The sequence below is a fragment of the Anomalospiza imberbis genome, chromosome 5, assembly GCF_031753505.1.
Source record: "Anomalospiza imberbis isolate Cuckoo-Finch-1a 21T00152 chromosome 5, ASM3175350v1, whole genome shotgun sequence".
In the NCBI taxonomy this organism is placed as follows: domain Eukaryota; kingdom Metazoa; phylum Chordata; class Aves; order Passeriformes; family Viduidae; genus Anomalospiza; species Anomalospiza imberbis.
The window spans coordinates 57,046,489-57,074,187 of NC_089685.1; the positions used below are offsets into that span (position 1 = coordinate 57,046,489).

Below are 27,699 nucleotides of genomic sequence, written 5' to 3' on the forward strand. Positions count from 1 at the left end.
AAAATCTCCCTGGGATCAAGGTGGCAGAAGGGCAGCTTAAAGACAATTTTATCTTTCAAGGCCAGTTTCTCATATGCACTGGTGCAACTAAGACTCCTCAAACTGCAAAGTTTACCATTACCATGCAAAATTAGGGGAGTTCAATGTGGTCTGGAGGATGCCTGCTCCAGAAGGAATTACAGCACCAGCTTTGAGCCCTTCAAGTCAGAGATGTACAGAGGAGCAAAGTCAATCCATCCCCAGCAATATGCTGTAAACTATGATCACAAGAGGTCTTGGAGATTAGAGAGACTTTGGATGCCCAGGTCCAACACATGAGAACTGCAGATATTTAGAGTTTCTTGGTATCTAACTTAGCTGTGAAAGCCTCTCCATTGATATTACATAAGCATATTTTCCTTTATTATTTTTTAATTAATTATGCCAGTAATGGTATTCCAAAGCAGCTCTAGTCCCAGCCACCTCAAAGTACTTGACTGGCAAAACCAAATTTAACTCCTCATGGGTAAAAATCAAACTCATTAACATTTCTTTTACAATGAACAGCCGGATGGATTCTTGTCTCAATCTCCTCACAAGTTTATACTGAGATCAAAAGTTTTCTTCAGCAAACACTCTTTCCCCAGTTGTGTTTAGGCCTATAAGACAATTTTTCAGCAGCTGTTTTTGCACAACTTCATAACTCGGTTTTCCAAGAAGAATTAGAAAGATTAGAAAATGTGAAAAATGAAAAAAAATCCTGTTTGTAAAACCTCTGAATAGAATCTGTTCAGTTCTGAGCAAAGGCAATTTTAGACATCTTTAAAACACCACAAGACCCTGAGTTAAACTGATCATATGTTCATTTTTATTTCTAAAACTATTTCCTTCATTTTAATTGTGAATGTGTGAGTCAGTGCACAGCATGCATAAAGTTAATGTTCCATTTTTTAACAGATTTGAAAGTAGCTGATCAATATTATTCAGAAGTGATTATCTTTCTCCAATATTTGCTCAGGCAGGGGTGAAGAAATACTGTGTCCTCACAGAAAACCACATGAGACAGTACACCATCCAGATCGGGTGCAAGTCCAAGTGTGCTAAAACCATCATTGTGAGTTCACTGCTTCTATTGTGCTAAAAACCAGGAACCCCCTTCCCCGAGCTTCATCCTCCTCATCATTCCCTCTAAGCACACACAGCACATCAAGGCAGCTCCTGACAGTATATTTATTGACCCTTACTCTGGACACAGAGATTGGAAGGTCAAAGATTGATGATAGCTGCAGCACACGAAGAAGTGCTGCATGTCCACACGGTGCAGAGGGAGCACAGTTTGGGAAGGGTAAACCTATGCTTGTCCCTAGCAATTCTCCACCTCTCCCTGAAGTGGTGAAGGGCACCTGGGTCCCACCAAGGACTTGCGGTGGCAGCCTGTGTCCTGGCACACTGAGGAGTGTGGTCACAGACCAGCAGAGCTGATGTGCTGCTAAAAATCACAGAATCAAAGACTAGTTTGGGTTGGAAGGTTGAACCTTAAAGTTCACCTAGTTCCAATCACCCTGCCATGGGCAGAAACATCCTCCCCTTGACCAGGTTTCTCACAGCCCCCCACTTCCAGGCATGGGTCTACCCATAACTTCTGTGGGAAACCTGTTCCAGCGCCTCACCACAGTAAATAATTTCTTCCCAATATCCAATATAAACCCACCCTCTTTCACTCTGAAGCCATTCCCCCTTTTCCTACCACTAAAAGCCCTTGTAAAAACCCACATCTCTCACTCACCCTGCTTGCCCCTGCATTTCTGGGTTTGCAGAGCAGGGAGTGCTGCGCGGGTTTCTTCGGCCCGCAGTGCCAGCCATGCCCAGGAGGAGCCGGGAGCGCCTGCTTCGGGAACGGCGTGTGCCTGGATGGCATCAACGGCACCGGCAGCTGCCAGTGCGACCAGGGCTTCGTGGGCACGGCCTGCGAGAGCTGCAGCCAGGGCAGATACGGCCGCGGCTGTGACCAAGGTACTGAGCATCCCAAACCGCACAGGAGCTCCACTGCCCCTCATGTGTCCAAACCTTCCCCTTTTATCTTCTAACTCTGTTCAGTCTACACCCTAGAAAGGTACAGCACTTCCTAATAGGCCAGTCTTAAAAACATCATTAACCCTTTTTCTTTCCCCATTATGGTGTTTTCTTTCTAATCCCTAGGCTGGAGACAGTGCCTTCTACTCTGGCACACCACAGACTTAAAGAATCCAACAAGAACCATCCTCCGCAGCACTGCTATTTTTCACCAATTCTTTCCCGTTAAAATACAGTTTCAGACCCTGCATTTGGGAGTAGAGGAAATATGAGCATAGTTTGAAGTTAGAGTTATTGTGTAATTAGAAACCAAAAGGCACAAGGCAACGCCTTTCTTCAAATAGCCTAGAGTAGAAGGCACCATCAGCAGGTGATGTCTGGGCCACCCCTGCTGTCCTTCCTGCCCCTTGCTGCCTACACTGCTAGGGACAGTGGCTTGCCCCCATCTCTCCCACAGTGTGCACTTGTGTCCATGGGAAATGCAGCAGCGGGGTCGACGGGGATGGCTCCTGTGAATGTGACATTGGCTGGAGAGGAGTGACGTGTGAGACTGGTGAGTGCCCTGCCTCTCTTCTCCCGAGGTAAAAAGTGAGGATTTCAGAAAATGACAGAACTACAGCCATGATCAGATCCCAGTGCAGCTTCCCACATGCAGTGAGATATGGGTCACATTCCTGTGCCATGGCAATTAATTACTGCATTATTAGAGATCTGGTTGATACTGAAATGCTGACTTAGCTAATTCTCTACCTGTGTCACCCTCTATTTGCCCCAAAAGAATATCCCATTTTTTAAAGCTATATGTTTTCCAGAGCAGGATTACCCAGCACATTTTGACTCTCAGATCAAAAGCCTCTCAAGTGCTTCAAAAAGTTGATTTAGCTATACAACATAGATATTAAATTATATTCAGATATTAAATTATGTTCTTGTTAATGCGATAATAATTAGCAAATAAATAATTTTGTGCTGGCTTAGTACAGCTTCTATATCCAATCAAAATATATTCTATTTAGACATACCTAAAGTGTACTCAGTAACTATTTCAAAAATCTAGCTATAATGGTATGAAATCTAAAAATGTTACAAGCTTATTTATAATAGCATTCAAGATCAGTTTTAAATTTTTCCAGAAAAAAAAATAGTAATAAGTACAGTTTTGTAAGAGCGTGGCTATATATGCTCTGAGAAAAATTTCTGCTCCTTTAGAAAACCAACCCCTACATAATTCTAATATTATACAAGATTCACCAGACTAAATACAGCTAAATGACAATAGGTGAAATGTTTTCCTAACAGTATGACCCAGCTCTTCCTTGCAAGTTAGTTTAAATGGTATCCACTGAGCTATACAGACTCTACAGGTGGAGCCTCTATCAAAACTGAGAGCACAGTTGTCTGGCACAGAACTCAGGCTACAGCTCCACATGGTGGGAACAAAAGACTCAATCTAGAAGCATGTTGACACAAAAGCTTCTGATCCCTACTTCATTTTTTTCCACTTGCAGAAATCAAAGATGATGCATGTAATGCCTCGTGCCACACCAGTGCCAAGTATGTATGAAATGTACTTATTTGGAGGAGAGGGGAGAAAAAGGGGACCTCTTGCAAGGCAAAAAATCAAGTCCACCTTGCTCATGACTTCTCAGGAGCATATCTCAGAGATAAGGAGCAATGTAAATCTAATGTATAAAGTGATGAGGCCAGAAAGTTCAAACCTCTCCTCTTCACCTCAAAATATAGAAATAACAACAATAAAAAAAAATGCTCTCTCTAGTCCAGCACCAATAATGGGACACTAACTAGTTTTCAGAGAAGCAAGTGAGCCCCACTGAGCCATTTAATGAAAGGCCTCTGTTCCCTCACCACTGACCAGGCAGCAAGATTTAACACTAGTCAAGACATCTCAAAAAAAACAAGGAAAGCTTGCTGGAAAGACTCCTCATTTTCAGCCACAGCTCTTCTGTGGGAGCTGAGAAACCAGAGGGGCAAACCCCCTTTTTCCCAGATGTAGGTCATTCTCTCCCTGTATATTTGCGACCTTCAGTTCACAGCAGCAATATTTTACCAGGCTTTTTTCACAAAACTGTACACTCAGATTTGCTCATGGGGACCCCACACATTCTAGAATCAAGACTGTGTTTCTGACAGAAGCAGATTGTTCTTCTCTTGTGTACCTTTCATCCACTGACATACACCTGTGGGTCTGAGGATAGGTGCAGGCATGGCAGGAGTAGGGGGCAATGATGAATTGTGCTGGCTGCATCCCTCCATAAATTGGGTGCACACAAACAAAAAAATGTGCACAGCTTTTTGGGTGAGTAGACATGCAAATGCTGGAGTTCTACACCAAAAAAGATAGGTTATTCATACACCAAAGCAAGGAATTCTAATACCTAAAATAATACATCCAAAACACATTTGAAAAGCTTGGTCCAGCTAGGTCTATTTTTATGGCTTCAGCTACTTCTTACTGTATGGTTAAATGCCTTGTTATTTCTATGCAACATTACCTTCAGAAACACTCACAAAAGCAAGGGCTGTACAAAAGACCTGACCATTTTTTTTTCCTCTCTGTTGAATGATGCCTCCCTCCTTTTATTTCATTAGCTGCCTTCTCCTATCAAATGGCACTGCCTATTGCAAGTGTGCAGCTGGCTTTGAGGGGAACGGGACATTCTGCACAGGCAAGTGAACTTTGTTCCTTCCCTTTGGGGGAAAAAAAAAAAAAAAAGAAACCAAAAGAAGAATGCTTGAAGCACTCTCTGGTCACAGTAGAGCTGGTGAGAGATGATCAGTTCCCTATGCAGTAGTTAAAAAGAAGGAATTGCTGCCAGTTCCCTCAAAACAAACAGCAGCCCAACAGGTGCAGATTCATAGCAAACAAAGGGCTCCAAATCTCCAAGTTGTGAGGCATTGTGCTGAGGGAGAGCAAAGAAAAGGGAACATGCTGTGCACAACCCCAGCCCCATTGTTTGCAGAGTAATGAAACCTGGTTTGTGACTTTTACTCCCTTTCCCAACAAAGCCCTGCATAGAGAGGCCAATTCAGGGCACAATAACACTTCCAGCTATTGGAAGTTGTGGAGCTCTACCATTTCCTCAGCCTTCTGAACTTGCTCTGATTTCTGGTGTGGCAAAATCCATTTCTTTAGACTAGAAAGATTTAAGAGACCCTCAGAAAGGGATAATAGCACCTCATGCTAGATGTTCTCCCAAAAATCTGGTTATCCAAAACAGACTGCTTCCAGCCACAATAATCATAATTACTTATATTTTTTCTTAATTCTCATCTGATCAAAATGCTAATGCTTTTCAGACAGAAGCCCATTTTTCTACTTACTCACAATGGCTGGCATCATCCTAATCCCAGATTTTGCCACTCTTACTCTGCCTGTTTTCATTTTCTCTTCTGGCACAAGACAGACAAATCAATTTTAATCTGCTGGGGGGCAATTCCCCATGTGCAGGAAGAGCTGGGTGACACAGGTCACCCATAGTGACTCTGTACTCTTCTTGCTCCCATATACAGGATTCCTGGGCAAAACTAGTTGCAGAAAAAAATCAACTCCCTGTTCTGAAATTTATGAAAGAGTAATTTAGGGTCATTTGAAGCAAAAATTAAAGCCATTTTCAGGCTGACATGAGTCACACTGAAGATCAGACAAGGCTCCCTTCCTGCTTTCAAGTTGTGAGCATCCAGCTCATCCAGAGTTGGAGAAACAGTATGAGTATCCATCTGAATAAGAACCAGGACTTTCTGTCACGGGAGGGCTAGGTGGTATTATATTCTAGACCTCCTGCAAAAGAAGTTATATGGTCTGTGTGCAGAAAATGTCAAGCTCAGGGAGCACTTAAATGGCTATTTAAACTAGAGATGAACACAAATATCCCTTTCTTTGGTGTTTTGTTGAAATGGGCAGAATTGGAAGACAGAAAGTTACTGAAAGTCAGTCCTGGATGAATGCTAACATTCCAGACAAGAAACACCATTTCAGCTTTCCCTCTGGAAACAATAATAGCTATTAAATAACTGGCACTAATGAAGTCTATGGCCTCCCAATTCAGGAAGACTCATTCCAAAAATGTTAGTAAATCCCTTTAAAAACAGAGACAGATAATCATGAGAAGCAAGAAGCCAGTCCAGCCCATTGGTTCAATCTCTGCTGTTGTCCCTGTTCAGCTATTGATGCTTGTGAGAGCAGCAATGGGGGCTGCTCCTCCAAGGCAGAGTGCAGGAGAACAACACCAGGAAACAGAGCCTGTGTCTGCAGCACCGGCTACACCGGAGATGGGATCGTCTGCATTGGTAAGCACATGCCCTGTCTCATGCATCCCTCAGAGGAAAACCACAGCAGAGAGGTTCCCTCTAGGGGGATGATCCTCCTTCCACCCTGACCCAGAAGTGCAGCTTGCTGATACTATATCCCCTGATGCCAAAGGCATCTTTTCCTGCCACACGGCCGGTACTACTTGGCAAACCATGCACCTGCAGCAGTGTGCTGTGACACCAAATCTTATCAAACAACATCTACCCCTAGCAAGGATAACCCCATCTCCAGCAGCTTGATACACATACACTCCTCTGACCATCACAAACAGGCTTTTAGAAACCGTACCACAGCTCCCCAGGTCTGGTTTCAGAAATACTGCTGGCAGGACTTTAGCCTCCACCAAGATAACTGAAGACCTAGACTGAGGTACTAAGTAACTGAGGGAATGAATTTTGTCATAAATCTGCATTCTTAGTATGCTTTACTTAAAATTTATTCTCCTTGGGTTTTCAGAATTACTCTCTCTTTATTACACTGTTTCTGTTTTATAAAGAAATCAACCCTTGTCTGGTGAACAATGGTGGATGTGATAGAAATGCAGAATGCACACAGACTGGACCCAATCAAGTGAGTACTTTGTTAGTGAAGAAAAACAGACCTAGTCAAGTGTTTATTGTTGGGTAAAGAAATATTTCCCTATGTCAATTTTGTTTTTAAGTAGAAAACTGAATTTCATAACAATTCTGAAAAGTATGTGCTTTCCTCAAAAAGGCATTTGAGGGGGAGTGCAGATAAACATGAAAAAACATCTATTTCAGTGAAAGAAATCCAAAACTACAGAGAAAAGCAGTGCTTTGCTATTTTAAGTGGTTGTTTTTCTCCTTTGGGAGATTTTGATGTGAAAAGCTGCAAGTTTGAAAGTATTGCTAGATGATGTTTCTCTTATTGTTATAGAAACTGTCAATGGAAAAAATTCCATTTTAGACTAGCCCTTCTCCCTGCACAGTTCAAATGTATCCACAAGGAAACAGAATGGCCTAAACCATAGCGCTTGCAAAGGGTTACAACATTCCAGCATCCACTCACTCCTCTGCTGATCTCTAGATCTCTAGAAGTAGTAGCTCCTACCTGTTTATTTATTCTTCCTTACCTGTGAGAATGTAATTAACATCAGAGCAATAACAACTTCCACTACAAGACCCCAGCACTGCAAAGGCAAATTTATAGGACAGAAATGCATCTGCTTTCTCTAGGGCTCTCACTCATCCAGGAGGTACATAAACACTGCTATTAGACTACCTCCCAGTTTTATTTCTGCTGCAGAAATCTCACTGAATTTTCAAATTCCCACATATTAAATGTAAATTCTTATTTGAGAACCATTAGGCAGTGAAATGGAGAATATAATTAATTTCTTTGCAACTATTTTTCATCTTCATGATAACTGCAAATGTAAAATACCAGTAACCAGGACAAAGTGTCAGCTACATTTCCACTGCATGGGAAGCTGCCAGTAACACACAATTCCAGGTGTGTTTTGAAGCTACTTCTCATCATTAAAAAAAAAAAAAAAACAGGGGAAGGAAAGGGATGAGAGGGGAACACCAACCTCTGCAAAAAACATGAGGGAAACAAATTAAGGGTTTAGTCTGATTTGTCAGCAAGACAGTGATGTTCAAATGCCAGAAGGGTCATTTCAAATGAACAGGAGAGTAGAGAGGAGACCAGAGATGGATAGGCAAAGAAAAGGCAGATAGAGCCTAATGAAAATTATTACTTCCCAATCTTAGTCTATTGTTACCCATACTGGCCAAGAAACTGCTTTGAGAGACATAATGAACTTTTAGCTTAATAAATTGCACATCATATCTAATGAAATTATCTGGGGGAAAAGTAAACTGTCTATTTGTGTGCTGGAAAAAAAAAAAAAAAAATCAAGCATTTTTCAATGTATGCTTTTTTTCTGATTTTGCTTTGTAGGCAGTATGTAATTGCCTAAAGGGATATTCTGGAGATGGCAAAACCTGCACATATATCAGTCTGTGTTCACAAGTGAGTACCCACTTAAGGAGAAAATTCCAGGTCTCATTATAATCATTACACTTTTGGGGGTTGTATGCATTCTAAACTAAGTTAGGTGTGAATCTAAGAATCAATTTACATTAACTTGGCTAATCTTTAGGTATTCTTGGTTCAGTACATCCTTTAGTGCTGTCACTATAAGAGAAACTAAACATGCAGGAAGGGCTTTTCCTCAACCACAGCCTGGACATAACACAAATGAGGGCCTGGACTCATTGAGTCTTAAATAACTCACTTCAAATCCAATGCAGAGACACAGACCCTGGTCTGTAGTGCCAAAACCTAAGTCAGCAAATCATTTGTCATATAGAGTTCCTACAAAAAGCCAACAAAACCATTTCCTTCCACAACACCCAGCCCTGGACATGCCATGGCACTACCCATTCTGTCCCTCACTTGTCACTGCAGGCCAAGAATTAGCCACATTTGTTCAGCACAAGCTGGCTCACACACTGCAAGTCACATATTGGTTCTCTGCACTGTACTACTCTGCCTCTTGGCAAGCTGCGGCAGGGACATATCCACTCTCTCATGTACATTAATCCTCTGTGCTCTGAGCACAGCAAGAACATGTCTCATTCTCCCAGCCTGGCCTCTCAACTGGCTTTTTCTGACCTTGAAAGGTTGCAGAGATGAAAGAGCAAGGGCAAAAACACAACTTGGAGGAAGGGGAGTTTAAAGTTATGAGCCATTGCTCCCTATGATTTTGAATTCTCTTGCTTTTTCCTATGCTGTGCTCCAGCAGCTTTGCTTACACTTGACTAATTATGCCAGGCTAACTATGTGTTAAAAATAAAGATCATCTTGAGAAGCATCAATATCCTACCAGAGGCTAACCTGGCTCCACAATGACAAAGCCTCTGTGCAGCAAAGCTTCACAGGTAGCCAAGGCTGCCAACAGCCTGCCTAAGCCAAGCCAAACCCACAGCAAATCCACCCAAACCCACTCCTTACAGCCAGGTGTCTCTCTGACCTGTCAAGTCAGGCCCCACTGGTAGCTCCCAAAGGAGTTTCTGTTCCCTCTCATGGCCCATGGGAGAGGATCCCTGAGATGATCAGCAACAGAAAGAACACCATGAAACAAGTACAAGACGACAAAGACAAGAAGAAAAAACAAGGAAGCTTCTCAATTTTCTCCATTTTGATCCCAAGCCCAGGATAAAAACTTATTTGCAAGCTGAGGTGGTAACAGAGGAGCACCTAGTTGTGACTGAGCCGAGCCCTGAGCCCCAGCATGCTGCTCCTGAGTGAGGAACATCTTGGTTTAGTACAGGGAGCTCTCTGGAGGCAGGCAGCTGGGTGAGATGCACCCACTGCTCCAAGCTGTGTTGGACAGATGCAGACAGGAGATGTTTTAGAGACAAGGACAAGGCAAGTCCCTGTTACAGCTGGCCTGGGCCATCAGACAGTCCTGTGGTTTGCTCCTCCATAAATTCAGGCTCCTGGCACCATCCCAGTGATTTACAGTGTATAAATTGCTCCCCTTAGGGTAAATCAGCCCTGCATTGGCAGAGAAGCCAAGACTCATCCCTAAGGTATAAAGTGAGACTTGCATGCAAATATTTTGCATCCTTACAGCATCATGAAGTAAACACATTAAGGAGGGAATCAAAACTCAATTCTCTGCATAAAAGGAGACTTATTTCTTATAAACCCCAAATTCTTTTTTAGTGTTTGGAAGAAAATATTTGCCATCAGATGTTCCAGCAAGATGTGGTTTCAAAAAGATCTTGTGATTAAACCTTTCTAAATTATATAAATGCAGGGGAAGGGTGAATTGGAATTGTTTTGTACACCTGGCAATGAAGGAATTATATATTTTAAACTTTGCCCTTACAAGAATAATGGAGGCTGCAGTGAATTTGCCATCTGTAATGACACCGAGCTGACAGAAAGGACCTGCACCTGCAAACCTAACTACATTGGGGATGGATTTACGTGCCGAGGCAACATCTTCCAGGTAAAGTGCTTCACATGTTTGCTGTCCCCTATTTTTCTTCCCATAGTTACTTAATACAATGGTTGAAACACACCACTTTTTTCTTGGACAAAGTTGTACCCCGGAATTTGAAGTTATCCCAATCCAAAGAAACCAGGAATAGGAACAGGATGCTGCAAGATAACCTTAACTGCCAAAACAAACAAAAACCCTAATGGATAATCATTATGACTGCTGTATTAGGGAGTTTTAGGTTTCAAAGAAGCCTACTGTTTGGCAGAGTAAGGTAAGAACAGAACAGAAGCAATACAGATATGCAGGACTTACTCCAAACCTGAAGTTCCCTTTCTTGTCCGAGTGCTGCATTTGTTTGCACTCCATAGATATTGCCTCACATTTGCAGCATTGCTACAGAGTCTTGTTCTTAATTGCAGGAACTTCTCAGGAACTCAAACACATCTAGGTTTTATTTTCACTTAGAGGTAAGAACAGTGGTTGGGGTTTTGGGGGGTTTCTTGGGTGGGGGTGGTTCTTGTCCCTTTTTATTCCTCCAAGAGTGTAGAGCAGAGAGAAGCAGGTAAGAATCTGGTGTGCAACAACTTCCTTGAATATAATTGGAACTGGATTTGGATTATCAGTCACAAATACTTGAGGTGCTCTAACGTAAGCTATTAACTGTCACTAAAACAGTAATAATGACCTAGAGTATTAATGATCAAGACCAAAGTCCCACAGAAAGATAAGGCCACCAGACTGGGCCTAAAACTGAAGCTTTCACCCATTCAGAGTCTGAGATCTGCCAGCACATCTCTTGTGAATTCTGAAGCAAGAATATACCACTTGTTTACTACCCTTTCTGCATATCCAAATGGCAACAATTTCAGTTGCCTCCCTGAAACATCACAGAGTGCTCTGTGTCTTGCAAGACAGCCAGCGTGCAGCCAGCTCTCACTGATTTTTGGAGACTGGCAACAGCAGTTCTCTGCTTACCAGAAGCCTCAGGGCAGCACAGACCTGTATGCTGGCCTGCTAACCTAAAGACCTATAATCCAGTTTCAATTTGGCTACCATGGTAGACAAGTGGCTTCCTCTTGCTTTAAGAGAGGTCTCAATTTAGCTTTAAGAGAGCTCTCAATTTATCTTATCAGTGGTCACTGCAAAGTTCCTGCAATAGCCCAGGTCCATTTGTACTTCTAAGAGTAATTAATTTAATTCCCTCATCTCCTGTTTGTTTTTGCAGAGGAGATAAAGACATGGCTATATGATAAAATCTTCTATTTAATACCTGTGAGCAAAGGTGACAGACGAGACTAGGAGTCAAAGTCCACATGAGGAATTTCTCTCACCCTTGTGTTGCAGGGAAGGGAACACAATGTGTGGCAGCAACAGAGCTGCAAGCACCGCCTTCCCCTCCACAGGACAGTCCCTGTCACTGTCTGGCATCACATGCACTAACTCATTGCTGCTTTTTCCTCTTCAATTTGGCAGGCCTTGTCCATCAGAGATATCTCAGGGCCTGGCCCTTTCACCCTGTTTGTCCCCCGCACAGACATACTGAACAACGACCCACGAGTAAGTAAAAGGGGTCAGTGCAAATGAGCTTTCTGCTTCAGATGCCTGGCTCAGCTGCTTCTCCACCCCTCCATTCCCCACTGCAGGTCAAGGACTGGATTGCCAAAGGAGTGATGGCTCAAGTGCTCCGGTACCACGTGGTGGGTTGTGCCAGCCTGCTGTACACGGACCTGACAGCGATCACCAACATCACCTCTCTCCACGGTGACCTCATACACATCAGCTACTCCCAGGTAACCAAACACAGAAAGACAGGGAACAGAACAGCAGAACAGTCCACTCTCATTCACCTTTTTAGAAACTTCAACGGCTCCCTTTCATCCTCTCATGCACAAAAATAAATGACTTTCAAACAAGGTTGCCTGTTCAACTGAAGAGTTCAGCACTTATTTGGTATTCCAAGAGTGGAGCTCTACAACCCTTGCTTTGACACAAGCTATTTTATCCTCAGACTCTGGCTTTATAAGCATAAGGAGAGTTTGAAAAAAAGCAAAGGCAATTTATTAAAGCTGAAAGTACTTTTTGCTGCAAAGAAAAGGTGGTCTGGACTCATTATATCAAAGCAATTCAGCATCAGCCTCACTTTCCCACAAGGTTTCACAGAAAAAATGTTTTTGTTGCCTTTCCAGAACTCACTGGTTTTGAACAACAAAGCTGAAATTGTACTCAGTGATGCTGTTGGCACAAATGGTGTGATCCATGTCATAAACCAAATCCTGGTCCCTTCACATATGCAGGATTTCCCCCTCAAGAAGGTATGTGCAGCTTCTCACTATTGCCAACCCAGAGGCTTTTCCACAGTTACTGTCAGAGACATAAATCATATCAGTCAACAAAAAAGGTGACACTAAAAAGACCTTACACAAACAAATAAATTAAATATTGTATTTCAAATTCACCAGAATTACAGAGAAAGTAAGGACAGCATAAGAGGATTTCTGCAGAGGGTTTTTACAGCAGCTTTGATTTTATAACAAAAAGCAATTTACAGGGAAAAGCAAGGTGTTACCTGCTTTTTTAATACCTAAATAATGTATTCCTTAGGTAAATTACTCACTTTTCTTTCTTTGTAGGAAAGTCTAAAAATGGTTGCAGCCAAGCATGGATACATTCTGTTCAACACTTTGCTAGAGGTAAGGACACAAGAGACAGAAGCCATCGGGAAAAGGTTGTAAATTATTTTTTTAAAGACAAACATACACGGAGCACACATGGCATCGCTGGCAGGATTTTGTTGAGGAGAACCAAAGGGCTCACCGCCAGCCACACTCCCTGAGAGGTTGGGGATGTTAAGCAGACCCACACCCACCTTTCCCTTCCCCGCTCAGCTCTGTCCTACTGCACATCAAGTTCAACTCACACATCTGCTTTTGAAAGTCAAGGTATTTGCAGGCTGGTGACCAGGCAGCCCACAGAGCACCACACCCCAGTTACACCTGACATTCACCCCACAGGTCAGTGTCACTTTTGGACAGAGCATTGATCTTCTGCCCCAATTGTTGCTGTGTTGCAGAAAAACAACCTGCTCGGGCTGATTAACGATCCCATTCACAAACCCGTCACGCTCTTCTGGCCCACAGACACAGCCATCCGTGGGCTGCCACAGGAGCAGCAGGACTTCCTCTTCAAGAAGTCCAACACCAACAAACTGGTGCAGTACCTCAAATTCCACATTGTCCGTGATGCTGCGGTAAGCCCTTGCATTTTGGGAATGCTGCCACAGGCAAAACATGCAAGCCCAGGCACGTGCATCTCCCCTTTTCTTTCCCAGGTGCTGGCCTACCAGCTCCCCAGCTCCACCCCACTGAAGACCCTGCAGGGTTCCAACCTCAGCGTGAGCTGTGGGGATAACGGGGAGATCGTAAGTGTTCCCTCTGCTGGCACATTAATTCCTCACTCCTGCTGCAGGATCCGCTCCTGCAGCCCAAGCTCAGCCTTTGCACAGCCCCCAGGGAGGGTCAGTGGCACCAAAATTTCGTTGGCCATCACCGCTACATGCCAAGAGCCACACCAACAGATTCAGCTAACTGTATGGTTTGCAGGACTTTTTGGGGCTGTCATTTGCTCTGTTGTAAGATGCTATTTGTTCAAAATAGCTCTCAGTCACCTTGAAACTGAAAGACCAGCACACTCCTACAATACCAGTGCAAAACCACTAAGATCAGCCTGGTTTTGAACCCCATGAATGCAGCATCTGCATGCAAACTCTGGTGCGTAAGCACTTCCAAGCTAAGGTTGCAAGCCTGACAAACCAGAACAATGTCACATTTTTCTTTGCAAATGTATCAGATCATACCTGGCAAGCATCTAAGTCTAAATACACATAAAATAAACTTGTGAACATAGGACTGGCATATTCTCTCCTCTTCAGAAAAGAAAGATATTATGGAATCATAGAATGGTTTGGGTTGGAAGGACTCTTGAAGATCATCTTGTTCCAACCCCCCATTATGAACAATGACACCTTACACTAGACCAGGTTGCTCAAACTCCCATTCAACCTGGCTGTGAACACTTCCAGGGATGGAGCATCCACAGCTCTCTGGGTGACTACTTCCAGTGCCTCACCAACCTCACAGTAAAGAATTTCTTCCCAAAATCCAGTCTAAACCCACCTTCTTTCAGTTTAAAGCCATTATCCCTTGTCCTATCATTATATGCCCTTGCTAAAAATCCTTCTCCAACTCTCACATATCCCCACTTAGGGACTGGAAGGTGCTCTAGGGTTTCCCTGAAGCCTTCTCTTCTCCCAGCTGAACAGACCCAACTCTCTCAGCCTGTCTTCACAGGAGAAGTGCTTCAGCCCTTGGAGTATCTTCATAGCCCTCCTCTGGAGTTGCTCCAACAGGTCCACATCCTTCCTGTATTGGGAACCCCAAAGCTGGACACAGTGCTCCAGACACACATCTGCCCATAGGAAGAGAGGCCCCAAAACTGGATTTGAGCCCCATAGCCCCAGTTTTACTTACAGGATAGTTTGACATACCACCTTGCCCCAAGAGCATTCCTACAGAGAGCAGGAACCCAAGGAGGAGCAACTCATGACTTGCCATGTCCCCTTCTCCCCATCCCATCTCCCAGGGTGCCCTTTTCCTGAACGACGGACAGTGCAAGGTGGTGCAGCGGCAGCTGGAGTTTGATGGGGGCATCGCCTACGGGATCAACTGCCTGCTGGCAGAGCCCAGCCTGGGGGGACGCTGCGACAGCTTCCTCACCATGGAGTTCATGGTTAGTGCCCCTTCGGATCCCCCACCCTGACAGCGACACAGCCCAGGCATCAACATTAGAGAGAGGTTCAGAAGTGCAGCACAATGCCTCGCAGCTGCACTACACAAATCCTGTATCCACATGAAGCAGCACAAAGGACAAGTGGTTCCACTGAAGACCATTAAAAAAAAAAAAAAAAAGCACCTTATACATGCAAGCAAAAACTTGAGCAAGGACAAATCTTGCTGTCATGCTTTTAAATTAGTGGAAGTTCACACTACAGACTTGACTGTAGAGGTCACGTTTACAAAGCTCCCTATTGAAAAAGAACAGCATTGCTACTCCAGCAGCACAGGGTATGAAGGACACAAGATGGAGAACTGCTTACTCTGTCTCAGGCTCTGCCATTTCTTGTTTTTAACACACCTGAACAGGCACTGTTAGTGTGGAGGAAGTTTCCTCTGTGAATTTTGATGGGTCCCACAAATGGGAAATTTTAAAAGTCACCTTCAAACTGTTTCAAGACCAAGTTTACTTTAGTTTAATTTGAAAGTATGAAAAAAAATCCTAGAAGTAAAAGAACTTTCAGGTAGTCTTTAAAAAAGCTTCTCAAAACATATATTTCAATTACAAGACCAACAATTGTGTATATCCCAATCTGCCTAAGTTGCCTTTTGTTTATGATGTCATTAAATGAAATTAAACAGATATCACTTCCTCAAATTTCATAAGCAGTCCCTGAGAAGCAAACATTTTTCTGTACTCTAAATTAGACATCCAGGTCTAATACAGATCACATCAATACTTGTTTGAAGAACATTCATCATCTCTTCCCTCTTTCTTGAAGCCCAGACCCATTTCCTCTTCCAGAACTTATATTCCGGTATCAAAACTATTTTCTTGTATTTTTGTGGCACTAAATTATTGCAACTATTTTGTTGTCACTCTCCTCTCTTGCTCCTCCACAGTTTTCTATTATTTTTTTGTGCAATAAGTTTTACCTTTTCCGGTCTCATAAAACACTTTTTGTCCAAGTCAAATGGCCTTTTGTAGCCACTATTTTAATGCAATTTTTTTCCCTTTTCCAGGGGCATTGTGCTAGCTGTTTCAGTAACTATAAATGCCCTCCAGGGACAAAACCAAAGGTAAAATATTCAACTCTCACATGTAAGCAGACTAACATGCTCTTCTCTGTACTTCACAACAAACCAGAAAAAGTTTCTTAGAATAAATAAAAAGAGAACCTTTGCCAGTGCTACCACACTATTAAGTGACAAAGCTCTCCCTGGGCAAACACCTGGTGGCGGAGGGGGATGCTTGTTGGTCACATACAGCATCCACTGTAAAAGTGCTTCAGCTGACTCCAGAGCAACCCCTGCACTCTCAGGAACGGTGCTTAGCATATCAGGGATCAGAGAGAGTGGGGGTCTCACACCCACACTCTTCACACATCACATTTTGATTTCAAAGTACATCAGAAAATACAATTTAAGAGGAACAAAACTAATTTTCCTGTGTTCTCCCCTCCTCTCTTTGTTGACACACAGGAAGGAATCCACTGGTGCACCTACGAGTCCTATGGGCTGCGGAGGGATGGGTGCCGCAGGAATTGCTCCATGGTCATCCATGTAGCCAAGTGCTGCAAGGGCTACTTCGGGCCAGACTGCCAAGGTAGGATTCCCTCCCACATGGCCGTCCTGTACCCTCCCCTTCCCCAGTACAGCTGTGTAGTGCCTAGCAGGGAAAACTGGCAGAGCTGGGATAAGGGGCATGAGGAGAGACCAGCTGCAAGATGAGGGAACTTAGTTGGAAGAGCTGAAGAGCACAAGGTGTTAACTGCTTCTTCAATTCAGATTATCTCCTCACATTTAGAGCAAGTTTTAAACTCCACAGTAGTAGCAGGTGAGTGCTACAGAGAGCAAAGGCTGTCCTGCTTGAGCGGGTCACCAGCTGAAAGTCCTTTAAACACAGGCTCAGGTTCACACAACAACACCAGCACACACCTGAAAACCAATGCATAATTGCTCAGCCACAGGCAAGTGCACTTATCACCAGAGCAAGCTCAGAAGTTGTAGTCCTGAACAGGTGGAGACAATTTGGGAGGCTCCATCTCAGCAGTTTGTTAGCAGACACTTCCAAACGGTTCTCCTTCACCTGCCAGCCCTGCAGGGAACAGCACTGGGGCCCCCACCAGGGCACACGGGGTCACAATGCAGGTCAGGATCTCTGCTGGCAGATAGGCCCAGCCACACTTAGCCTGCCAGCTTGCCCTATCCCAGTTTCACAGATAGACACATGCAGATCCCACACAATTTTGGCCAGCTCAACCTGAGCTGCCCTTTAGGGTCACTCTGACAGTACCTGGACCCATAGAGACACAAAAGAAAGGCTCAGTTTGGGCAGTGCCATTCACAGACGGCTCTAAATGAGCAAGCAGCCAGACAACAGGATCCACAAGTCAGGGCTGGAAGGATCCCCAACACCTTACTGGTAGGAGCTGTGGAACCATGTCAAGGAATTTGGAGCACGAGGCTCACAGCAGTCATAAGTGTCACAGCCACTTTTACACACCTCAGGGGAGATGCATTTACAGACATTCCCTGCTAGATGATTTTTACAGAACACTAGAGAACCAACAGTGGCAATGAACAAACACACACCTGAGCTAAAGAGCCACTTTTCTTTTCCAACCTTTCAGCTTGCCCAGGGGGCCCAGAGACTCCATGCAATGGCCACGGCTCCTGTGACGACGGGTACACGGGGACAGGGGAGTGCCACTGCAGCAGCGGCTTCAACGGGACCTCGTGTGAGCTGTGCTTGCCGGGCAGATACGGCTTCACCTGCAGGCGTACGTTTGAGTGCCCTTTCCACATCCATGCCCATGCCAAGCCTAAACTGTTCTGTCAGTAAGGAGTTTCTGAGTAAGCCAAGGAAAGCTTCCCTCTTAACATCAACATTTTTCCTGAGTGCCTCCTCACACCAGGGGATGGCACAAGGTCTCAGAAGGGAGGAGGAGAAGAGAGCGTGCAGAGGCTGCATGGCTGCATCTGCACAGGACCTCCTACTCTTACACAGCACATCAGTAACAGATTAAACAGAAGCAGTGCCTCCAGCAGCAAGTGGTTTTAGCTACAGCACAGCTTTCTTCTCCATCCCCATAAAGTTTAAGATAGGATTTTAGCAACATGGCTCCCCAAGGAATGCAGGAGGCCGAGGCCATGCACTACTTCTGCAGACAAGAAAAAGTACACCAGGGTGATGGCTGTTTGTGAAGAGAGATAGCCAAGCAACTGCTCACAAAATCCACCTCTCTGTGGCTTTAAATGTAAACTAGGTGGGAGCAGGATCAATATATCCCTTTAAACTTAAATATTTTCCTGACATAAAGCCTTTCAGATAAAAAGTTACAACATTAATACTTCCATCCTAAATCTGTGCACCCATACTGCTCCTGAGGCACGTAAGATGGGAGGTATAGGCAAGAGAACAGGCTTGGACACAGATCCTCAGGATTATGCCTACCTACAATTCATCCACTTTAATAGCACACCAGAACACAAAATGTATGAGCTATTAGCTTGAAACCAGACCATGAAATTTAAGAGAAAAAAGGTTTATAACCCCTTCCTTTTGATTTAAGTCAGACAAAAATTAACGGACTAAATTAAAAAAGCCAGCAAGTGAAGCTCCTTTTCAGCAGGACAGGTATGCAAAAAATCAGTTCCACAAATCCCACATAACTAGCTTTTCTAAACAACAATGCTTCAAGAAGAAGGATAAGGCCATAAAAAGTGCTGCAGCATGACATTATAAAACAGAGAGCCATGAATCATTATTTAGGAAGGATTTAGTACATAAGTTATTGCAGGACCCAAAGAGGAGAGGAAAAAACATCACCTATAGATTAAACAGACCATCACACCTCAGGTTGGAAGACAGAAGCAGCAAAACCTCATCAATAAAAGGAACTGAAGGAATCCAAAAGCTTTTAGTCATGAAAATATCTGAAACCTAAAAAAAGAAATTACAGGTAACTTGTCTACATTTTACAGCAAAGCTCACTAACCGCATATCTGGCTTCCTTACTCAGCTGGACCTTCTCCCACACAGCAGCCAAGAACTGTCCCTCTACACACCTTGTTTTTCTCTGGCCTTCCAACAATTAACAGCTGCTGCTCATTAGGACTGGTTTGTCTGGGTCTTCAGTTCAGCCCTTAACTCTTTCCTGCCACAGTTCTCCATGCAGTTTCCTGCTCCACTGCAATGTGCAGATCAATAGTCATTTTCATTTTCAGAGGCACACTGAACAAATTCCAATTATAAAATCACAGGACCACAAGTTAACTTAGATTGGAAGGGGTTTCAGAAGATCTCTCTAGCCCAACTCCTTCTCAAAACAGGGTCAGTTCTGAGCTTATGTTGTTCAGGACTTATCTTGTCAGCACTTGAAAGCCTCCAAGGATGACGATTGCTCGACCACTCTGAAAAGTCTGGTCCACTGCTTGACTGGCCTCATGGTGAAATACCATGAAGTTAGACTCATCTGAATTATTTCTGGATAATACTGTATCTAAACTGACATGCTGATGTTTTTCTAGAGAAAGACTTTCTCACTCTGCAAGTGACCTCTGTGTTTCTTTTCCAGCTTGTGAATGCAAGAACAATGGGCAGTGTGATGAAGGCTACTCAGGGACAGGACGATGTTTCTGTGAAACAGGATGGACTGGCCGGCTGTGTGAAACCAAGCTAGGTCTCTGTCTGCTCTCACCAGTCTGTCCATGAAACTACTTGCAGTTCAACAGAAGGTTTCCATAGATAAGACAGAAATGGTTAATAAATGTCAGGAGCACTTAGGGACTCCGCTCTGGACTGAGGACCCCACTGTCTCCTCTTTTGTGATGTGGCAATATGAGCTCCTACCTCCCCTGTGGAGAGGCTTTGGGCCTTGGCAGTCAAAAAATAAAATTCTTACAAATTTTCCAGTTAGCCAGACTGGTACTAAGGGTTCTCCTTCTGCATGAAACGAGGGCATTGTGGTGCCAGAGCTGTTTGATTCCAGCTGTCCTGCCTTTCCTGCAGCTCTGCCACCAGTGTGCTCCCCCAGCTGCTCGGCCAACGCCGTCTGCATGGAGAACAACACGTGCCAGTGCAAGCCCTTGTACGACGGGGACGGGATCACGTGCACAGGTGAGCTCCCACCCCCACTCAGGGCCAGAAGGCAGGTTCTTCCCTCCTGCACACACACAGCAATGCAACTACTGCCCACCATGAAATGTTGCCTGCCCAACCTAAAAAACTTTCACTGTGCAGTGGGTGAGACAAATTTAGGATATATAGAGTTCAGGTTTTCTAAATAAGACTTCTCCAGACTTTACCAAGCAGGAGCATGGGCAGCAAGTGCACTTCAGTCAAGTTTTGAAGACAGCAAGGTTTCTCTCAGAGGTAAAGATATCAAAAGGCTTTTCCAACAAAAAGGATATTATGATTTTTTTTCATGCCCATAGGCAAGGCAGTTCCCTGGTAACACTGCTACAGAAACAGTTGTTCTTTCTCAGACAGGTGTCTTACATCTTCCAAAGTCAACCTGGCCAGAAATCTGAGGGTTGATACCATGTCTCCTGAATCAAGAACATCCTGACAACGCTGTCAGAGCCCTAAGGGATAGACTTACAGAAATTCAGTAATGCCTCAGGAAATGGAAACAGCTTTTTGTTCCCCAATAAGTATTCTAGTATTTTTAGTGTAAAAGGACTGGTGATGGTTTGTCTTTATGAAGAACATCCCCTTCAAAAGCAGACTTTACTCATTTGGTTTTTTGCCCTGCAGCTGCAGAACTTTGCAAACAGAACAATGGTGGGTGCCACAAGGCAGCCGAATGCACACAGCACGGGGTGAAAGTCTTCTGTAGCTGCCAGAAGGGCTACAAGGGAGATGGGGTCACCTGCCTTCCAATAAACCCTTGTGCTGATGGGTTCAACGGAGGCTGCCATGAGCATGCCATCTGCATTGTCACAGGACCTGTAAGTCGAATGATTTCAGTCCCCAGCAGGGAAGTCTGAGGAGTTTCTTCCTCTTGCCAGCAGAATTCTCCTCTGGCTGGATCATGCCCAGTATCTCTCTAAATCTCCATTTTCCAAAACAGCCTTTACTTAGCTCCAACCTACTTTCCACATCAGTTTGGTATGCCTCAGCTGAAGGCTGAAAAACATTTTGACATCTTTGCTCTAGGGAACGGGGTAACACAGAAGCTGGGATGTTTTGCATACGTAGTCTTTCTGTCCCAGTCTTAGCTCTCCCTGTCTATCCTTATCTGCAACACAAATTTCTTGGACTAAAATTGATTATATTTTGGAAGATAAACAAAGTGACAGCTGGAAGAATAGTGTCATTCATTGATTGCTTGAATGCAGCTTAAAAAGCTCTGCAGCCACATGATACAAATTCCATGACCCACACAGTCAGTGTGGTTAGGGAAAACTTGTGCAGGTGACTTGATCCTGGTGCTTGCAGGATCACTTCTCCATTCCATTTTGGTGTCTTGCCTGAGCTGCCTTCCAGGGCTAATCTAGAAAAGTCTTGCTGATAATCCATTCCAGCTGTCAACCATCGCAATCCCTGGATGTCACCAATTCCTGCTCGGTTTATAGTTCTCATTTATTACTAGCAGTGGGCTGTTAAATTCCATGCTTGCTTCCATGCCCAGTCATTTAAATATCATTTTGATGTGTTTGCTATCCATTTTTGTGAATTACGTGTCATGTAACCCTCCAGTGCATGTTATTAACTTTGTGGATGAAATTATGCTTTGGTGTTAATTCAGCAAAGCACCCAAGTACATGTGTAAATATTTGGCTTACTTGTTAGTAGCAACTTTTCTGTTTGTCCTTTCCTGCTTATATCAAGTGAAATTTCCCCAACAGTTCAGAATGTTGCCTGAAACACCAGTGTCATGTCAGCTAAATGCTTGTCTTGGCCTTTTTCCTTCTCTCCCTGAGCAGGGCAGACGTAAGTGTGAATGCAAAAACAACTTCATTGGTGATGGGCTGAACTGCTCGGTGATGCAGCTGCCCCTTGACCGCTGCCTGCAGGACAACGGGCAGTGCCACCCCGACGCCGACTGCACCGACCTGCATTTCCAAGGTGAGGAGGGCACACCCTGCACACCACCAGCCCTGTGCCCTGGGGCCAGTGACCAGGAGCTGTAAGCTCACTCAGGCCTCTACTTAATGTCCCCATGAAACAGTGAGATTACAGGTGGAATGTGAATTTATCATGAAGCAATGTGTGAGGGCAGTCCAATCCTACCCCTAAGGAATCAATCTGCTCTAATTACAATTCCCAAAATCCATGGGTATTTGTACAACACAGCTGACTCTGCACCATGGAAGCCCCTTCAGGAGGAGCTGGTCCTTGTCTCTCTTTGCAGACACCACGGTCGGGGTGTTCCACCTGCAGTCCCCCGTGGGGCAGTACAGAATGACTTACGAGCAGGCCAAGGAGGCCTGTGCCAATGAGTCGGCCACCATCGCTACCTACAACCAGCTGCTGTATGCACAGAAGGTGAGGAGTGTTGGGAAGGATGAAAGTTTGACAAGAAAGTCTCACAGATATGTATGCTTGGCAGAAAGATTTTTGAATGTAGAATTTGAAGAAGGAACAGAAATTAAAGCAAGTTTAGATAAAGAAGAAAAGAATTGCTGAGCCAGTCTTACTGGATAACTAAGAAGGCAAAGGGTATGTTAGTTAGAAGGGGGTTTTATGGCTTAGAGCAAAGGATAAACCCACCTCAAACAAGAAGATGTTTTTACCAAGCAGAAAAATACCACTGGCAAACAAGATTGCCCATGTTGCAAGTAGAAAAAAGGTCTCCAAATTTTCCACTGCAAGAAAACTGAAAACCAACTTCTAGCTTAAACTGTAACATACTAACTTTTTGTGATTGGAGAACAGTAACATAAAAATGTTAATTATAGTAGTTAGGACAGGCTATAGGTAAAAGAAAAGGTATAGATTGGATCTTCTGTATTAAGATGCTCAGCAAAGAAAAGTATGTAATGCATTGTAACCAAAATTAAAGGGTCTTCAGACTTGTCTGTAGCTGGAGCTGACAGCTGTAGGCACAGGCTCTGTCACACACGACCCTGGACTGCTGTAACGCCATTCAGGTTCCTACTGAGGAGGCCTCTCAGAGGGAGGAGACTCCCAAACAGGACCAAGACACAGAGTAAATTGAGAGGGAGGTGCAAAGGGGCTGCTCTGTGCTAGTAACGATCATTTTCCCTCCTTTCCTTCGCCCATGCCCCAGGGTATGTTTGGCTGGGAGCAGTTTTCAGACTTTTTATTGGTTTCACCCATGCTCTCACAGTACTGAAATCATTTACCAAGTTCTTGTTTCTAGTGATGCTGGGGTGAGAGGTAGTCAGATTTTCAGAGTGTTTTCAAGGGGATTTTAATTATTAACACTTTGTAAAGAAATGTGCACCGCTGAGTTATGCTTAATTTATTTCTTTAAAGTAAGTCTCCAGGGATCTTTTTCTCAAATGCTCTTAACAGACCCATTTCCATATTGCCTCCCTTGAGCACGTTGTAGACAGCACATAGCTGATGTCTGTGTCATGAGCATCTCAACCTGGTCGGGTTTGCAAAACTTGTTTTAGAAGAGTGGGTCAGACTGACTGTCTCTTTCTGGTTCCTTCCAACTCTGGTAGGAAGAAAGACACTCACTGCTTCCAGGCACCTTTAGCAAAATGTGAGGCTGGACCAGTGCTGGCAGGGCAGGTGCTGCCCGAGTGCCCCGGGGGCTCTGTTCATTCCACGTGCAGTTCCCCAGCCCCACCTCCCAGCTTTTCCCCTGAGTTTTTCCCTTCTGGCTGTGCTGACTGCAGGCGAGGTACCACCTGTGCTCTGCTGGCTGGCTGGCTGGTGAGAGGGTGGGCTACCCCACTGCCTTCTCCTCCCCAAACTGCGGCTCCGGATATGTTGGCATCGTGGACTACGGGAGAAGAGTCAACCTGAGCGAAACCTGGGATGTTTTCTGCTACAGAGAGAAAGGTAAGAGGGGCCTTTGCCTCATCCCTCTGTGAAAATGAGAGCAGCAGCCCAGATTTTGGTTCCTTCCATCAGCCACAGGCTGGTAGGTAACACTGCAAGAGATTCTGCCTATTTTTTAACTTAAAAAAACCCTAACCTGTTGCTTACAAGTAGTTTTTCAGGCACAGGGCAGCCTAAAGATTTCTTGGAAAGGGTCTTTGCCCATACAGTTCTCCCTGTTTGTACCTTTCAGAGGTGAACTGCACCTGCAAGCCAGGCTATGTGGGGGATGGCATCTCCTGTAGTGGGAACTTGCTGCAAGTGCTGATGTCCTTCCCAACGCTGACAAACTTCCTCTCGGTAGGAACAAAGGCTGGGGTGGGAGCAGAGCAAAGCAGGCCCTGAGTGTTGTATCCAGGATTTGCTTTACTAACCCAGCAAACACACCAGTGAAGCAAGGCAGAGTGGTCCAAATCTGCACCTATCTGGTCTAAATCCAAACCAGAACTTAGTAACTACTTTTTTAATTCCTTGCTCCAAAGAGGTTTCTGGGTTCTAAAATTCAGTTGGAATTAAAAGCTTGTTGCAGCTTCAGCTTAAAGGAGACTCTCTGCCCAACTTTTTAAGCATCACAAGAGGCACTGTGCTTTGGAATTTCATTGAGCTGCTACTGGGAAAAGACAAAACGTTAAGCGTTCTTTTGTTGTTACTACTCAGAAAGCCACCATATGTATCAGCAGCCTCAGACAACAGCGGCCCAACGTCTGCAAATCAGTTTAATACGTACTCATCAAATTAGCAGCTAGAGCTGGGTTTTGAATACAATCTTCCATTGGAAAGACACTCCAGAGCTGCTTCATGGCTAAAGCCATGAAGAGTTCCTTTGTTGTCATTTGTACAGTGTCATCTTTTCTGCTCTCCACACAGGAGTGCACAATTGCTGTCTAGTAAAGCTGGATTTTCTTTCTGCCTAGGACATCATGGCTTACTCCAACACCTCCAGAAAGGGGAGAGAGTTCCTGCAGTACCTCACTGACCTGTCAGTGCACGCCACCCTCTTTGCTCCCAGTGATAGTGGGTTAAAGGAAAACGAGGTCAGGGTTTTTCTCTTTTTTCCCTTCCTTGTTCTAATAACACTTCTTAAGCATCTATTATGGGTTTCTGCATCCCATTGAAATTTAAGCTTAGAAAAATAATCTCAGTATGATGTGACTTCTGCTTAACCCTATAGAATTAAAACTGTGTTCACAAAAGACATGAATTCATTGTTTCCATTTCCCTTCCATGGTAAGGGGTGCAAAGCTATTGCGGGTTCAAGTCACTACAGAGACTTTTCCATCAGGGATTTTAGTTACCCTGGTATGAAGAAATCTGCCTGAGATGAAGTCTGTTCTGTCTCATTAACAGGTAGCACAGTTATTTGAAGAAAAGAGCAAGCACACAGCTTTGGTATTTCCCACAAATACATTAAAAGCATCCATTTCTAACTTCATTTCTATGCTTTCCCCTTTTTATTCTTTCTTTCCTTCCTTCAATCAAACACTGTTTCAAACAATCCACAAGTGTTTATACATCGGTTCATGTCTTCAAGCTGTTTGGAATATCTCTGAGTCTCATCATTTCAGGTCATCCTACAGAGGAGTAAAATCCTTTGTCCCGCTGGAATTAAGGTCCTGCCATCAGAGGCCAGGAGGGACAGAATGTCCCACTGTTCCCATGCAGATTTCCCAATAACCTCTAATGCTTCTGCACTTGCTGCAGCATTAATAGCAGAGGGGAAAAAAGGTCACAGGCACATAGCTTACTAGTAAATCCAAAGGATTAATGAGATCCATTAACACTCCTTGTCTTTTTCCCTCATTTGCAGACACTTTCTGGGAGAGACATCGAGTATCATTTATCTAATGCCAATATAATGTTTTATGAGGACTTGACCAATGGAACAACCCTTCTCACTCGTCTAGGAAAAAAACTCCTCATTACAAACACTGGGGGCCAGGAGCATCGAGTCCCCACTGCTGACCAGGTACCTCTGTAATAAATTTCCCACCTTCGTGCTTTTACTCCTCTTATGCTATACCCTGTAATCAAGTGCCACACTGATCTGGGGGGCATTTTGATAAGGTTAGAGTGGACAGCAATGAGAGATTGAGTTCAGAAGGCTCTTTCCTGTCCAAAGACAGCAGGATAGCAGCTGGCAAACTGCAAATTTACCAGCTTGCAAATGGATATCTCTTACCTGCAAAACTCAAAGGAAGCTGTTGAAGTGGTTTTCAGGAATGGAAAAATGGGGATATGGGCTTCATTTTGCTCTCCTCTCTGCTTGCAGGATTATGTGAGATGGCTGTATGATAGGTGAAGAGATGAAAGCAACAGCTTATCATTAAAAAAAAGATGTTGGCATTTGTAAGGGTAACTTTCTAGGAGAGGCAGGAGACAGCAAGAGAGCCTTGCTCACAGCAAGCAAACTCCAGCCAGTAAACTCGAGTGGCAAGTGGCATCCTCCACAGTGAAAGTAGCATCCTCCACAGTGAAAGTGGCTGCCTGGCACTCAGGAATGACTGCACTTCTAGGCAGAGCTTAGCAACTTCACAAAGATCACAAAACCCTTCAGTTAGAAAGAAAAAAAAAAAAAAAGGACAGAGCAACATGAAGGCAACATGCAGGTAATGATGATGGCTACTCCATGCACAGGAGAACTGTGACCAGCCAGGGGCCACCCCAGGCTGATGTCCAGGGAGGCAGCAGTGTAACTTTCCATGTGTTTTGCCACGTGTTTTTTCTCTCTGGGTGTCAGCAAGTGAGGTGGGGAAACCATCTTATTGTCAATTTCAGTACCAAAGGGATAAGGGTCAAAGCTCAGCTCTCATTGCATCTTTTCCTGGCAGAGCGAGATCCGATATGTGGACAGAAGTGCTATTGTTGAGTGGGATATAATTGCTTCCAACGGGATAATCCACATCATTTCAGAGCCTTTAAAGGCTCCATCAGAACCTGTAAGTGCATAGTGATTCAGGTTTTTGGGGTGGTGAGAGGTAACTGTCTTATCTTACCCTAAACTCATTGCTGACATTCATATATTCCCAATTTCCCTGATATATATGCAGCTTTCAGCTTAAAAGGTTACTTTCAAAGAGAATTAAAAGTTGAAAACGAGGTACCAGTGATACAAAAAATTGGTCTGAGCAATTTCTTCCCACAGTTATAAATGTGTTTTCTTTATATAAAATAATGGAGATCATGTGCGTAACAGAGATTTTTAAAAGCTCCATTTTAGTTCTTCCACTTTCAAACTTTTAAGGCACCTTGTTTACTCTTGCCTTGGCATTCATTCCTATCCAAAACAATGTTTTGAAAACAGATATCTTTTGCCTGCATGAATTCCTGCAAATTTCCCAGTTATCCAGCTGCCTCCTTGGTCCACAAGGTTTTGTGATGAGCTTGGCAGTGCTGGGTGAACAGGTGGACTCAATAATCTATTGCAACATAAACTGTTCTGTGATCATATCAAATGGCCACATTCAAATGTCTCTAGGGAACACTC

The 27,699-nt window shown here is 44.1% G+C and overlaps 1 protein-coding gene and 1 long non-coding RNA gene across 6 annotated transcripts in view; one reads left to right on the plus strand and one right to left on the minus strand.

Moving 5' to 3' along the window:
* The window catches only part of LOC137474442 (uncharacterized), a 53,319-nt gene extending 33,643 nt beyond the window's left edge, over nucleotides 1–19,676 (minus strand). Inside the window, exon 1 of one of the 2 annotated variants that reach the window (XR_010999356.1) lies at nucleotides 19,192–19,675. This is a non-coding gene — a long non-coding RNA (uncharacterized lncRNA). Of the gene's footprint in view, nucleotides 1–19,191 lie in introns of both variants that reach the window. The other variant, XR_010999357.1, reaches the window with a different exon arrangement.
* STAB2 (stabilin 2) overlaps nucleotides 1–27,699 on the plus strand; it is a 76,765-nt gene that overhangs the window by 45,583 nt on the left and 3,483 nt on the right. For 2 of the 4 annotated variants that reach the window (XM_068191014.1, XM_068191012.1), the window contains exons 35-64: nucleotides 998–1,093; nucleotides 1,797–1,992; nucleotides 2,510–2,605; nucleotides 3,561–3,606; nucleotides 4,663–4,739; nucleotides 6,235–6,360; nucleotides 6,879–6,952; nucleotides 8,306–8,377; nucleotides 10,248–10,367; nucleotides 10,781–10,828; nucleotides 11,835–11,918; nucleotides 12,005–12,151; nucleotides 12,548–12,673; nucleotides 12,992–13,051; nucleotides 13,432–13,608; nucleotides 13,690–13,779; nucleotides 15,000–15,146; nucleotides 16,214–16,270; nucleotides 16,673–16,796; nucleotides 17,824–17,973; nucleotides 19,771–19,875; nucleotides 20,205–20,312; nucleotides 20,952–21,145; nucleotides 22,124–22,265; nucleotides 22,552–22,685; nucleotides 24,011–24,176; nucleotides 24,409–24,515; nucleotides 25,130–25,249; nucleotides 26,023–26,181; nucleotides 27,044–27,151. In XM_068191014.1, the coding sequence (XP_068047115.1) occupies nucleotides 998–1,093; nucleotides 1,797–1,992; nucleotides 2,510–2,605; nucleotides 3,561–3,606; nucleotides 4,663–4,739; nucleotides 6,235–6,360; nucleotides 6,879–6,952; nucleotides 8,306–8,377; nucleotides 10,248–10,367; nucleotides 10,781–10,828; nucleotides 11,835–11,918; nucleotides 12,005–12,151; nucleotides 12,548–12,673; nucleotides 12,992–13,051; nucleotides 13,432–13,608; nucleotides 13,690–13,779; nucleotides 15,000–15,146; nucleotides 16,214–16,270; nucleotides 16,673–16,796; nucleotides 17,824–17,973; nucleotides 19,771–19,875; nucleotides 20,205–20,312; nucleotides 20,952–21,145; nucleotides 22,124–22,265; nucleotides 22,552–22,685; nucleotides 24,011–24,176; nucleotides 24,409–24,515; nucleotides 25,130–25,249; nucleotides 26,023–26,181; nucleotides 27,044–27,151 (3,456 nt within the window). Of the gene's footprint in view, nucleotides 1–997; nucleotides 1,094–1,796; nucleotides 1,993–2,509; nucleotides 2,606–3,560; nucleotides 3,607–4,662; nucleotides 4,740–6,234; nucleotides 6,361–6,878; nucleotides 6,953–8,305; nucleotides 8,378–10,247; nucleotides 10,368–10,780; nucleotides 10,829–11,834; nucleotides 11,919–12,004; nucleotides 12,152–12,547; nucleotides 12,674–12,991; nucleotides 13,052–13,431; nucleotides 13,609–13,689; nucleotides 13,780–14,999; nucleotides 15,147–16,213; nucleotides 16,271–16,672; nucleotides 16,797–17,823; nucleotides 17,974–19,770; nucleotides 19,876–20,204; nucleotides 20,313–20,629; nucleotides 20,918–20,951; nucleotides 21,146–22,123; nucleotides 22,266–22,551; nucleotides 22,686–24,010; nucleotides 24,177–24,408; nucleotides 24,516–25,129; nucleotides 25,250–26,022; nucleotides 26,182–27,043; nucleotides 27,152–27,699 lie in introns of those variants that run through there. The other 2 variants (XM_068191015.1, XM_068191016.1) reach the window with 2 other exon arrangements.